We start from the raw sequence: 13,423 nt of genomic DNA on the forward strand, positions 1-13,423 counted from the left end.
TTAATCTCACTCCATTTATCAAAATTCCTTCTTCTATATCTTCGAAGGCTTCTCTAAATATGTATTCTGATTAGTCTTACTGTTATTCTTAGTTCCACCATATCCCATCATATCGCATGCAAGCGTCTCATTGGTCGGTTGGGATTTAAAGAAGTACAACTCCATAACTAGTCCATCCTTGAAGACTTACTCATCTTGAGAAGGAGTTCAGTCAGGAACGACACATCAGTAAATATACGCTTACAGTATCACTTTAGAGGCTGTTGTGCACAATATTTTATTTCTTACTGTGATGAATTTAATTATTTTAAATTAAAAGAATTATAAATCATTTTGATTCGTCGCGACGCATATCGTCCACGTTTGATCCATGCAGTAACTTTTTCTTGATTTGTTGTACGCGGCTTGCTATTAAAGATATAATATATATACAGGGTCTCTCATATTAACCCTGACCGAATGCACGGCGTTTGTACTCTGCGCTACGACCTTGCAAGCAGCCTGCACGCGTTCGACTTGGCAAGCATGAGTCGCCAGTCTCATTCTCAGCTCTTAACGCAATGCTGTCCGCTCACGTATCAATACGTGTTTGGAAGCATGGTGCTCTGCAGCCGATCACGTATGAATACGTGCTGGTGCAAGTCTGTTTTCTGATGCCATCTAACGGTTATTGAGGAACTATTTCGAGATTATCGTTGATGTACCTAAATGATAGAAAATCTCCGCTTCTTTTAGTACTGGTTTTGCCCATTTTAGTCCGTCAGTGGCATATGTTTTTGCCTTCGAATATCTTCCGTGTATCCATCAATGCTAGTAAACAAAAATGGCAGCGCCGGTAAACAAAACCAATGGACTGACTCCTGGTGATATTATACATGAATTATACCCTGATAATTTGTCATATGTTTCCCGTGATTGTGAGAAGAGTGAATATGAATTGTCTAATGATAATTCTAGTGCCAGAGAAAGTGATGCGGTGAATGACACGTTTATTCCACCATGTGAACAATGACCTGTTCCTTCAGATTGCAAAGATGGTCTAGATATAAATACTATTGATAATATTCTCCCTATTTCTGGCAGTGAGTGGCCTAACGGGATATTATACTGTTTTTGTAGTCTTTCTCGTGGACGCCTGGCGTTAAAATTTCGCCGAGTGAACCTGAAAATATAGCTAGGTTATGATGTCAAGTTGTTCATTTGTAATGATTTGTTTGATTTGTTGGCGTATATGGTGGAGTAATCAAACAGATATCATTACCAGAATGAACCGAAATATAAAATCTCACCAAAAACATTAAAGTGGACAGATATAACTGTAAATGAACCCAAAATTATTAAATTATGATACCCTGCAATAACTCCATGTCTCTGCCAAAACCTTCCGGACACAGGGGCCAGTTATACGTCAGATGGGCCGGACAGCAATGTGTTAAGATGGTGTGAGAGTTACCATTGCAACACCGTATTTCCGTATGTATGAGTTCTCGTTTCGTCTTAATGGCCGTGTGTGTTCTGGTGTTCATGAAGTCCCTTATTCTGATAGAAAGATTGGTGTGTGTTGAGCTGTTAGTGCAAGACGAATAAGTGGGATTTCTTTTCGAGAGGACAGTAAATGCAGGGAGGTACAATAATTAGCTAACGGAAGAAGAATCGCGTGGGCGTTTTCAACACGATTCGGCCCCTGCTCATACAAAGATTCCTTTCTTACAATCTCGGAAGTGTTTCCAGACAGAGTGATCAGTGCTGGTCTACTTCCCCCTCGTTCTCCAGATCTAACAGTGTGTGTGTTTTTTAATTGTGGAGTAAAGTGAAGGTAAAAGGTATATCGAAGAAAATGGAGAAATTGAAAGAAAACATTACGAATGAAATCAGAAACATTACAGTGGCAGAACTCACTCGCGTGGTTACCAGAAACACGGCCAGTATAACCCAGGGGGGACGATACTTCCAGCACCCTTTATAAGGTAAGATTTCTTATAAGATTGTATACACGCTTAGAGAAGGGCGGCCGTGCGCGACATACACTGACTGACAGTGACAATGCAACACCAAGGAGGAGTGGTTCGAAAGGGATGAAAGTTGGGGAAAAAACAGAGACTGCACGGACGAATAATTGATGTTTATTTCAAACCGATATGCAGGTTACACAATGCGCACGGCATCGACTCAGTAGGATGTAGGACCACCGCGAGCGGCGATGCACGCAGAAACACGTCGAGGTACAGAGTCAATAAGAGTGCGGATGGTGTCCTGAGGGATGGTTCTCCATTCTCTGTCAACCATTTGCCACAGTTGGTCGTCCGTACGAGGCTGGGGCAGAGTTTGCAAACGGCGTCCAATGAGATCCCACACGTGTTCGATTGGTGAGAGATCCGGAGAGTACGCTGGCCACGGAAGCATCTGTACACCTCGTAGAGCCTGTTGGGAGATGCGAGCAGTGTGTGGGTGGGCATTATCCTGCTGAAACAGAGCATTGGACAGCCCCTGAAGGTACGGGAGTGCCACCGGCCGCAGCACATGCTGCACGTAGTGGTGGGCATTTAACGTGCCTTGAATACGCACTAGAGGTGACGTGGAATCATACGCAATAGCGCCCCAAACCATGATGCCGCGTTGTCTAGCGGTAGGGCGCTCCACAGTTACTGCCGGATTTGACCTTTCTCCACGCCGACGCCACACTCGTCTGCGGTGACTATCACTGACAGAACAGAAGCGTGACTTATCGGAGAACACGACGTTCCGCCATTCCCTCATCCAAGTCGCTCTAGCCTGGCACCATGCCAGGCGTGCACGTCTATGCTGTAGAGTCAATGGTAGTCTTCTGAGCGGACGCCGGGAGTGCAGGCCTCCTTCAACCAATCGACGGGAAATTGTTCTGGTCGATATTGGAACAGCCAGGGTGTCTTGCACATGCTGAAGAATGGCGGTTGACGTGGCGTGCGGGGCTGCCACCGCTTGGGGGCGGATGCGCCGATCCTCGCGTGCTGACGTCACTCGGGCTGCGCCTGGACCCCTCGCACGTGCCACATGTCCCTGCGCCAACCATCTTCGCCACAGGCGCTGCACCGTGGACACATCCCTATGGGTATCGGCTGCGATTTGACGAAGCGACCAACCTGCCCTTCTCAGCCCGATCACCATACCCCTCGTAAAGTCGTCTGTCTGCTGGAAATGCCTCCGTTGACGGCGGCCTGGCATTCTTAGCTATACACGTGTCCTGTGGCACACGAAAACACGTTCTACAATGACTGTCGGCTGAGAAATCACGGTACGAAGTGGGCCATTCGCCAACGCCGTGTCCCATTTATCGTTCGCTACGTGCACAGCACAGCGGCGCATTTCACATCATGAGCATACCTCAGTGACGTCAGTCTACCCTGCAATTGGCATAAAGTTCTGACCACTCCTTCTTGGTGTTGCATTTGCTCTGTCAGTCAGTGTATATGAGAGACCCTGTACATGGGATTATATTGTAATAAAACATAACATGTAATGTTATTTGAAGCAGCGAACACTCCACTAAGCTAGCAGAGTCATAAACTTGGTCCTCTGGTCCTAAATTCATGAAGATAATAGGAAATGTATGATATACAGTGTTAAATGCGATGTTTGTCTGTTGGAAATGGATGAACATTAGTCAGTATTCTGATGGCGACCGATTACTTGAGCTGGCAATGCAGAGATGTCATTTTTGTGTAAAGGGATACTGAACCACTGTGCTGCAATCAGGCTGGGGAACAACTCAACAGGATTCAGTTTGGTGTTCTTTGATTCATGATTTCTCAGACTATTCGTGTTTACGTTACTCTTCAGTGGATTTCAACCAATCAGAGAAAAGTTCTAATACATAAGCGTGTAAAGTAATTACAGAACGGTAAAGTTCAGTTTCCGTACTCTTTTGCGTGCGAAAAGATGGCAATTACTTCATAGTATGATTTAAAATAATGATCGTCGCTAATGGTACTCCCGTTCGCAGCAGTGAGAGTGAAGGTTTGGACTGTGAATTCACAAGTCTCTGTTCCTTTTTTTTTTTTTGTGCAGGTTACAACGAAAGGTGTAATAAATCCAAGGAAATGGCTCTAAATAAAGCAAACATTGCTAATTACATTTTGCAAAACTTTAAGACAACCATTCCAGGAATGAAGCAACTACCATCACGTCAGAGGAGAAAGCGGTTGAGGAACAACTTACCCTTACGTAAATAATAATTAATTGGACCTGGACGATAACAGTTTCCAATGTATGAATTCTCAGATTTATAATTGCCATATTGTGAACGGATTTCCCTACTGACGAAGAGCTGCCATTCTAAACAATATATACTCCCGATGTTGTAGATGGAAGACGTCATGAAATAGGTGACCCAGTTGCATTTGGGTGCAGAAGGAGGTTGTGAGGACGAAGTCATAAGTTTGGCAGCATATGGAAGGAAGTCCGACGTTTCACTCCGATCATGACCCAAACGCAAGAAAACTGAATTACTTTTCACAGAAAAGAGGAACAAGGTCCTTGAATACATGGCACAACACCAAAACCATGGAAAGGAGAAGCTAATCTGTGCCGGTTTTCGAATTAATGAGTGGATATACGAACACGTTGCCAAGAAAAAGCAACAAGCACTAAGATGGGAGAACAAGACTGTTACGAAACTGTGTGTATGGTATGTTTATGCATTCACTTAAAGGACTGTTACAAAAAACTCCTGTCGTCGATATGCAACGAACGACATGGCAAGAAGCTGATGATACAAATATGAAGATCCCAACGCCTCTTATAGTTGGCTGTTGAGCTTCAAACAACAGTACAATAACAGGTGTATGCATAAGTTTTTGTCGGTTTTTGTGGTCAGGAAAACAAATTCATTTTCTTTGTTTATTCAGAGCATTGGCCATAGGCTTCTAAACATTTCGCCCATCTTTCAGGTAAGTTATGAATACAATGACAGAAAGACTGTTTGTCTTTTGCCGCAAACCACTCATCGAGCCAGTTTTCAATTTCCTCGAAATTACTGAAGTGCTGCTCTGCGAGCGCATGCACCATTGATGCGAAGAGGTGATAGATGGCGCCAGATCGGGGCAGTACGGTGGGTGTGGAAGGATGTCGTATTCAAGCGATTTATGTGTCAAATTCATACGCTGTGTACTTTTCGCTGGCGCCATCTCTTACAGTAGTGAAACCGGAAAAGACTTATGCATACACCTGACTAGTGAAAGCTACAACGTTTAAAACCAAAACTTACTTCAACACGAACGCCAGCAACACATTGTGATATCTGGTGTAGACACTGTTAGCTCCATACACCAGATTTTCCTACTTTTGAAAATAAATATGTGCGTAACGCCGACCAAAGTGGTCTTCGTCTTGAAGTACATCGCTACGGCACATACCTATACAATAATGCCTTTATTTACTTTACAGAGAGCATTGGTTTGCATTCTCTACATTTAAGGGACTTTTACTAAGACTTGGAATTCTACAAGTTACTGCTTCAACATCTGGTAAAATGAGATTACAACTTCTGCGGAAATGGTACCTGAATTGCTACTGACCAAATGCTGGCAGCAGGAATTTATTTATGGTGGATACTTGGGCATCTATCTGTAACAATTAATAAATCAGAAAAACAACAGCTTTGTCTAGGAGGCAATCAAAGTCCGGCAAATTCCAAAAGGAACTATAAGTATTATTCAACGTTTCGAAGTATTATTTTTTCAGACAGTGAAAATCATATTGGAGAACTGAAGGACGGCCATTAACATATAGAACTTCACGAGAGAGATACCATTACAAATCAGCATTCGTTTCTCTAAAATCACTTGCAACGGAGACATGATCCAATATTCATTTTATATATCTGGATACATTCATGACCCTATTTTAAATGGTTTGAAATGCCGAAGCAGTGCACTTTTCCCACATTTGCTACATTTATGCAGGTTATTTCTCCATCATTTGCTCATGGAGTACTGCGAAGATGTGTACTGATCATTTTATGAATGCTGATGACTTGAACTTTGCCCACTGCCGCAACTTTGTCTATCCAAACTATAAATCGACTAATTCGTTCATGTATATTGATATCTCTGAAGTTCAATTTTTCATTTTTTACCCCCGTTTCTCATGGCCTTTAACAGCTAAAAGATATATCAATTAACTCTGACACTGCATACTATGTGTCAGTGTTCTTTCAATTTTGAAAACCCAGAAGCGAATTGGAGAGGTCTACTTGTCAGCTACCTGCCCTTGAAGAGAATTCCATCGCGTAATGTCACTCTACGCTACCGGGACTTCACTATCTTGGCAGTTCTACCCACGCGGAATGATGAAGCAGGGTTGCTGTCGTCAAGTGGTGTCTCCCACAATTACTATCTGATGTATTCAGAGCATTGGCTGGCTGCCATATGATGCGCATCATTGATTTTATTGTGTTGGTTTCCATGGAATTCGCCAGCAATTTACCCGCTGCCAATTCACATTCTATCAACCCTCTCTCAGAACTCCTGCTAGTCTTCAACGTCTGCTTGGAGGAGTAGCTCTTCAAAAAAATGTAGCCTATCTACGAGACAAGGCCATAAGTCTTATTGTAAGGAATACATTAAATATTATTTCTGTTTACTTTAAAATATAAGACAGCCAGATATTAAGCAAAACACAAGTTACAATGATTGAATAAACTACCTTAGTCGCTGACATACATCTTCACTGTACACTGTTATGCCTTTCAGCGTTTGATATACAAGCCTCTGCGAGCTAAATAAGTACGTCCCCTATCCGCTATTTGCAATTAGCTCTGCAGCTTCGTTTAAGTCCATACCTTTTGTCATTAGTCTATCATCTTCATCACCTTAGTCTTTCTCTTCTTCTCTTACGCAGGGTATGAAATCAGGAAGAAAAGTTGTGTGGGAGGGGGTGAGGGAGAAGTAACATAGGGCCCAACTACTAATGTTTATTTTGGGCAATAGTCGGCGGGGGAAAGGGTATATCATTCCACAGAAAGTTCAGTTACCCCTGCCCCAGGAAAAAATGTAAATTTTAAGTCACCTGGCGAGTTCGCTGTGTGGTTAGGGACGTGCAGCTGTGAGCTTGCATTCGGAAGATAGTGGGTTCGTACCCCACTGTCGGCAGCTCTGAAGATGGTTTCCAGTGGTTTCCCATTTTCAACCAAGACAACTGCTGGGGATGTACCTTAATTAAGGTTACGGCCTCTTCCAGCACACTCCTAGGCCTTTCCTACCCCTTCGTCTCGGTGAGACCTATCTGTGTCGTAACGACGTAAAGCAAATACTAAACATATTTTAAAAATATATATTTTTGTTTGAATTCTGTTGTTATAACAAGAATTATAAACATTGGAAACTTATTTCATTTGTGCACTCCTTGAAGTGAATATTGTCCTATTGGCTACCTTTTGGAAAAACACCGTCTCCAAGGAGTACAGGTGTGGTATAAGCTCGGGCTACTTGAGCGTTGACAATGGAGGAGGTCTTCAAGTAAGTTATATTTTAGCCCGGATTTTAGATAGATTTGCCAGAGTGAAATACTAACAACAGGCTGCATGTGCTGAGTTGTCAGCGCTGCATTGTTTTATTGCTAAAGGTTTGGTTGGCAGTTATTCTATTTTTTCTATATTATGTGTATTGTTGCTGATGTTTTTATAAACATAGGCACAGTAAAGGGCATTAATTTCAGTAATATATGTGTAATATATTTTCCTCATTATTTTATAATGAAGGAATCTCCCCCGGGCAATTTTAATGGGGAGGAACTTTTGAGATAAAATCGTCGGTGTGTGGGGGGTTGGTGGGGACCTCCTCCCTTCAGTCCCGCGATTTTTCATCCTGCTGTTACCCTCCGTGAACGAACCTTCTATTCTCGTACGCAACCTATCCTCCGTCAAACATCTCACATGACCCCACCACCGAAGATTCCGAGTACCATCCTGCCATTGATGACAACTCTATGTACCAGCCATTCTTGCTAGTTTCAGGTTCGTTACTTCCAACTTAGGTATAGGATATCCTGCATCTTACACTCCTTTACATTAAAGTCGGTCTAAATTCAGTGCAAGAAAAGCAAGTAAGCTCTAACTTTTCCATGGAATCCGATATTTTAATTTCAAAAACTTATCATCTAGTGTAAAGAAAAACCATTCATCGCAAAATGCGAGCTCAGTACATTGGATTTGCTGCACATTGATTCAGTCTCATCCTGGGAGAATACTCATTCTAAATACTTGATATGATCTACATGATCCAGTTTCGTATTCTCTACCTGATATTCAATTCTGTCAGGTTTCTTCCCAACTGACTCCACTTTAGTTTTTCCAAATGCTAATTTTCATACCATTTTCAGTGCATCTCTTTTCAAGCTTGAAGATATTAGCTTACAGAGCAATTTGCAATTAAGAGCAGGTCACACTGCCTAATATATTATTTTCACCCTCCGAACAAGTGGGTCACGTAGCTATCAGCTTGCATTCGAGAGATAGTGGGTTGGAACCCCACTGTCGGCCGTCCTGAAGACGGTTTCCCGTGGTTTCCCATTTTCACACCAGATAAATGCTATGGCTGTACCTTAATTAAGTCCACGGTTGCTTCCTTCCCACTCCTAGCATTTTCCTACCTCATCGTCGCCAAAAGACCTAACAGTGTCGGTGAGACGTAATGAAACTAGAAAACAATCTTCTCCCACTTTTCTTACAACCTGTTGTGGTCGTGGTTGCGACCTTCCCCGCACATATTCGGACTGAGCCAAACTCTGTGTTCAGGTATATAATCACTATAGCATGTTTTCGGGTTATATAAAGGAAAGTGCTTGTTGCTAGATGGGGGCTTCATTCATTCCATTCCTGACCCAGTCAAGTGATTGGAAATAGCCTACGGATTTTCATAAAGAGAAGTGCGTAATGGAGCAGTGGAATCAAGTAGATAAAGATACATTTTTCAGATTTATAAGAGAATTGAAAATGTATTCCCTGAACGAAAAGGTGCTATGCTGACCATTTACTTAAAGGCTGGACATAACGTGTCGTAGGTTCGAAGATGTGCTTATCCTTAAACACACAACATCTTCATAATCTAACAAAGAATCAATTAAAATCTGTATTGCTTTGAAAATCACGTGAGCATGAGTTTAATGAATACATTGATATTAAGAATTATTCTATTAATTTTCTTTATTTCTTAATCAGTTTACCGAACAGGGTTGTGTTTTACCTCGGACACAGCAAGAGCGGTGTCCTAGAGCATGAGATTTTGGGTTGGGCTAAAAGTGGGAAGGAGGACCAGTACCTCGCCTAGGAGGCTTCACCTGCTATCCTGAACAGGGGCCGTATGGAGGATGGGAGGACTGGTGGTGGTGGTGGTGATTATTGTTTTAAGAGGAAGTACAACTGGGCAATCATCCTCTATATAGCACTAATCAGAAAGAAAACATATAAGAGGTCCGACACTTCGAAAAAGGAAGGTATCGGCCAGAGAAAGCCAACAGAAACGAAGGGCGTAATGTTGAAAGACTCCTTAGGATTCACAAACATATTACCGTCAGGGTTGGGAAAGAACAAAAGCTGACCAAGTGGGGGTCGGATAGGATAGGTGAAACTGAGGAGCCAGTCACGAGTAAGTGGAAGCAATGTCAGGACTCAGTTAAGGGACCCGTGGTTGCCAACCCACGCGCCCAATTGGGTAGCCTCTTGGTCCTTTTTAGTCGCCTATTCCTATAGTCATTGGGTGTCCGACTCGTTGGCTGAACGGTCAGCGTACTGGCCTTCGGTTCAGAGGGTCACGGGTTCGATTCCCGGCCGAGTCGGGGATTTTAACCTTAATTGGTTATTCCAGTGGCACGGGGGCTGGGTGTATGTGCTGTCTTCATCATCATTTCATCCTCGTCACGACGCGCAGGTCGCCTATGGGCGTCAAATAGAAAGACCTCCACCTGGCGAGCCGAACCCGTCCTGGGATATCCCGGCACTAAAAGCCATACGACATTTCATTTCATAGTCATTGGGTGTTATTCTACCGCCCCTACCCACAGGGTGATGGGAATATTGGAAAGGATTGACAAGGAATGCGAAAGGAGTGGCCGTGGCCTTAAGTTAAGAACCATCCTGGCATTTGCCCGGAAGAGAAGTGGGAAACCACGGAAAACCACTTCGAGGATGGCTGAGATGGGAATTGAAGTCCCCTCTTCTTAGCTGACTTCCCGAGGGTGAGTGGGCCCCGTCTCATCCTTGTACCACTTTTAAAATTACGTGACAGGCCCGAGAGTAGAATCCGTGCCTCCGGAATGGCAGCTAATTACACTAACAACTACACTACAAAGGTGGACATAATAGTTTTAACTACCAAATGAAATTACGATTCAAATAAATTTACTGATATTCAGAACGTTATTTATCAGGAGAATTAACAAGTTGACTCACCACAGGAAGAAGGGCAGCCAGCAGAGCATGAAGGCGCCCATGATAATCCCGAGCGTCCTCGCTGCTTTGTGTTCTGTCCGCCAGCTGGTGCTTTGTTGTCGTACCGCCGTACCTGCAATACAATGTTTAAACTTCAGCGATTTATTGTGGCTCGGTACCATCCCAAGCCTGGTACATTATTAAACAGTTGATCTACATATGAGCTTATAGTAACACACCTCAGCAAAGTGCATGTAGTATACTTTATGTTATTTCGGTAAAGGAGACCTACTGTAAGGCTTAAAGCAAGGTATATTTGAGAACAAAACATGACGACCTTGCCTCAACCCACTACTCTCCGGCGGCCACCCGGTGTCTATTAGCGGCTTATAGCATTTACTAAGTCTGCTGTACGGAGTTGTCAAATCGTCTACCTCATTAGCACCAAAACAGGCAGAGCAAGTAGAGAAACTTCATTATTTGTCATTTCGATGTAAACTGAGTTTTTGTTATTATTATTGCACCGTAGCAGGTGAGGCCGCCTGGGCGAGGTACTGGTCATTCTCCCCAGTTGTATCCCCCGACCAAGAGTCTGAAGCTCCAGGACACTGCCCTCGAGGCGGTAGAGGTGGGATCCCTCTCCGAGTCCGAGGGAAAAGCCGAACCTGGAGGGTAAACAGATGATGATTATTATTGCACCGGAGGTACACCCGCCCAGTGCATTTAACACTAACGCCTTTTATAAGGCCATCTGGAACTGGGTTGTCAAACTGTTTGATACAAGAAGTTTGGACATTTCTCAACAGATGTCACTACTATCAACTCATGTTGCGACCTCTGGTGTAAAGATGAACTATTGATTTTCAAATAATTTTGTATGTCAATGTTTACTAAACTGAATTGTTTATAGTTGGTTTTTAGAGTTCAAAAGTTATCAACACTTCTATCTCTTCGCGCCAACTTAATTCGTTAGCCAATTAGAAAATCAGTACATTTATTTAAGCAACCAATCATGGTTATTGACATATATTTGATTGTCCAATGGAAATTGTGGGTGTGTTTCGACCCAGATAAATCTGGAACCCTCCTCTCCACTATAAAAGCTGGTACATTTCGGACCATGTTGTCTTTGTGATCGCTCCCGTCTAGTGTATATTCGCAACGGAAGCAGCTGCAAAGGCCCCCTCGTCCATCTTCAGGAGGTTCACCAGCTCAAGGTAATGGCAGTTTCTGCTTAACAACGTAATGGTCTTTGAAAACTAGCTCGAGGGGATGGTTTGAAATTTTGTATTGTAAATTTCAAACAAGTCTAAAGAACTTACTCGAACCTAGGGAATAAAGAGTGAGGAACCGTCTTGTATTCCCTCTCAACTTGATATTGAGGTGACTATGAGTTAGTAACCTTCAAAATCTATCTAGTAATTTTTGTAACATAAATATTTTTTTCCCATCTAGTCATCCCCGTAGTATAGGCTTAGCCTCTGTAACGTCGGGCCAGAAGCCCAAATAGGATTTTAAGTATTTCATATCAGTTTCACGGAGTCTAAGTGTTCACCTCCTAACGTTTTTCTTTTCGGCCAGTAACTTTAACCTTTTGTTTTTACCAAAGGCCATGTAGAATGTTACCCCTGTTAAACTCTATTTCATTCATTTCATTTCGAGGCAATTAGACTGTTGAGCCGATAAGATAGTGAATACTGTTTGTTTTGTTAAACGTAATTTGTACCTTTGATAGGCCTGGAACTTGTAAAGTGTAAACGTGTAAGGACGCTCCTCCACTGATATAAAATTTGGGAGATCCGTCTCCTTGACTGTTGGTTGAAAGGAGCAATAGTGCTCATGTAAAATTTGTAATTAGGGAGCTTCAAGCTCAGGTTGTAAGTTGGTTATTAGTTGATTATTCTGATTTTTCTATTATTGTTACCTAGTTAACGAGCTAGTTCTGTACATGATTTGTTATTTACTTACCAAAGTGTAAAACCCCACCAACCTGGACCGAATGTTTGGGAAGTCAGGCTCTGCCTGTCACAAGTCTGGACAAAGGGCGAGTGATAGAAGAGTAACACCTCTTTAAAAAACCTTGGTCCAGCTGACCCGGCTGGTAGTCCCATGTAAGGGTCCCTTGCCAGGGTTACGGCGAAGACCTCAACGGTAGTGAAGGCGGAGAAGAAGGACTTTGGAACGGTGGAATTGGCGGAAGGGGCAACCCTCCCATTCTGGGTAAATAAAATAGGAACTGCTGCCTTGCAGTAGAAGTGGGAACTTCAAAGGTTAAAGGAAGAAACCCAGACAGAAAATCAGCCTGATGCCTCAGGCTTAAGATGGCAGACCCGTCAAGGCACTCGGAAGCAGTGGATTAATCCATCGCTCTTCTTATATAAACTGATTATAGAAACTGAAGCGAAATTACAAAACCGGACGGATAATCTGACGATGACCTTAGTCATGAAGAGGATACGATCGAAAAGGAAATCGCAGAAGTTGACAACACCTGGAGCGAAGTGAAGAGAATGGCCAGGAACCGTACTGTGTGGAGAAATTTCGCCAAGGCCCTATGCTCCAGAGGTAGCAACAGGAAATAAGGTAAGGTAAGGTAAGGTAGCAAAGTGGAAAGTTTAAGATAGAAAAGGAAAAAAGGAAGAGAAAGAAATATCGGTGCAATTTTAAAGTTTTAAATTAATCTTCTGATTTTTTCTATATCCAACCATTCATGCCCGCAGCTTCTTTCACCTCTGATAACCAAGGAATTTAGGCATGAAAACATAAACCTAATATTGTATTATGGCGATGTACAGTAGGTTATGAGGTTATGAAAATAGGCCCCTGAGTAATGCAATGCAAATTTAAATGACACATAAAATTGGATTAGCTCAATGGTAGTGCGACGTGCTAGTAATCCGAACTCGGGAGTTGCCGTGGGTTCAAGTCCCACCGTCGGCTGTTCATAAAATGAATACTGTACTGCTGTTTACCATTTCATCTCCACGTAAATGCTGGAACATTATAAGGCTGAAATAGCCA

The 13,423-nt window shown here is 42.8% G+C and overlaps 1 protein-coding gene across 1 annotated transcript in view; it reads right to left on the minus strand.

The window, feature by feature from the left end:
• Positions 1–13,423, minus strand: part of LOC136877079 (octopamine receptor beta-2R) — a 316,256-nt gene that overhangs the window by 90,830 nt on the left and 212,003 nt on the right. Inside the window, exon 2 of the mRNA XM_067150896.2 lies at positions 10,424–10,535. Within this exon, the coding sequence (XP_067006997.1) occupies positions 10,424–10,464 (41 nt within the window). The 5' untranslated portion in view covers positions 10,465–10,535. The remainder of the gene's footprint in view (positions 1–10,423; positions 10,536–13,423) is intronic.

The sequence above is a fragment of the Anabrus simplex genome, chromosome 7 (genome assembly GCF_040414725.1).
Source record: "Anabrus simplex isolate iqAnaSimp1 chromosome 7, ASM4041472v1, whole genome shotgun sequence".
NCBI lineage: Eukaryota > Metazoa > Arthropoda > Insecta > Orthoptera > Tettigoniidae > Anabrus > Anabrus simplex.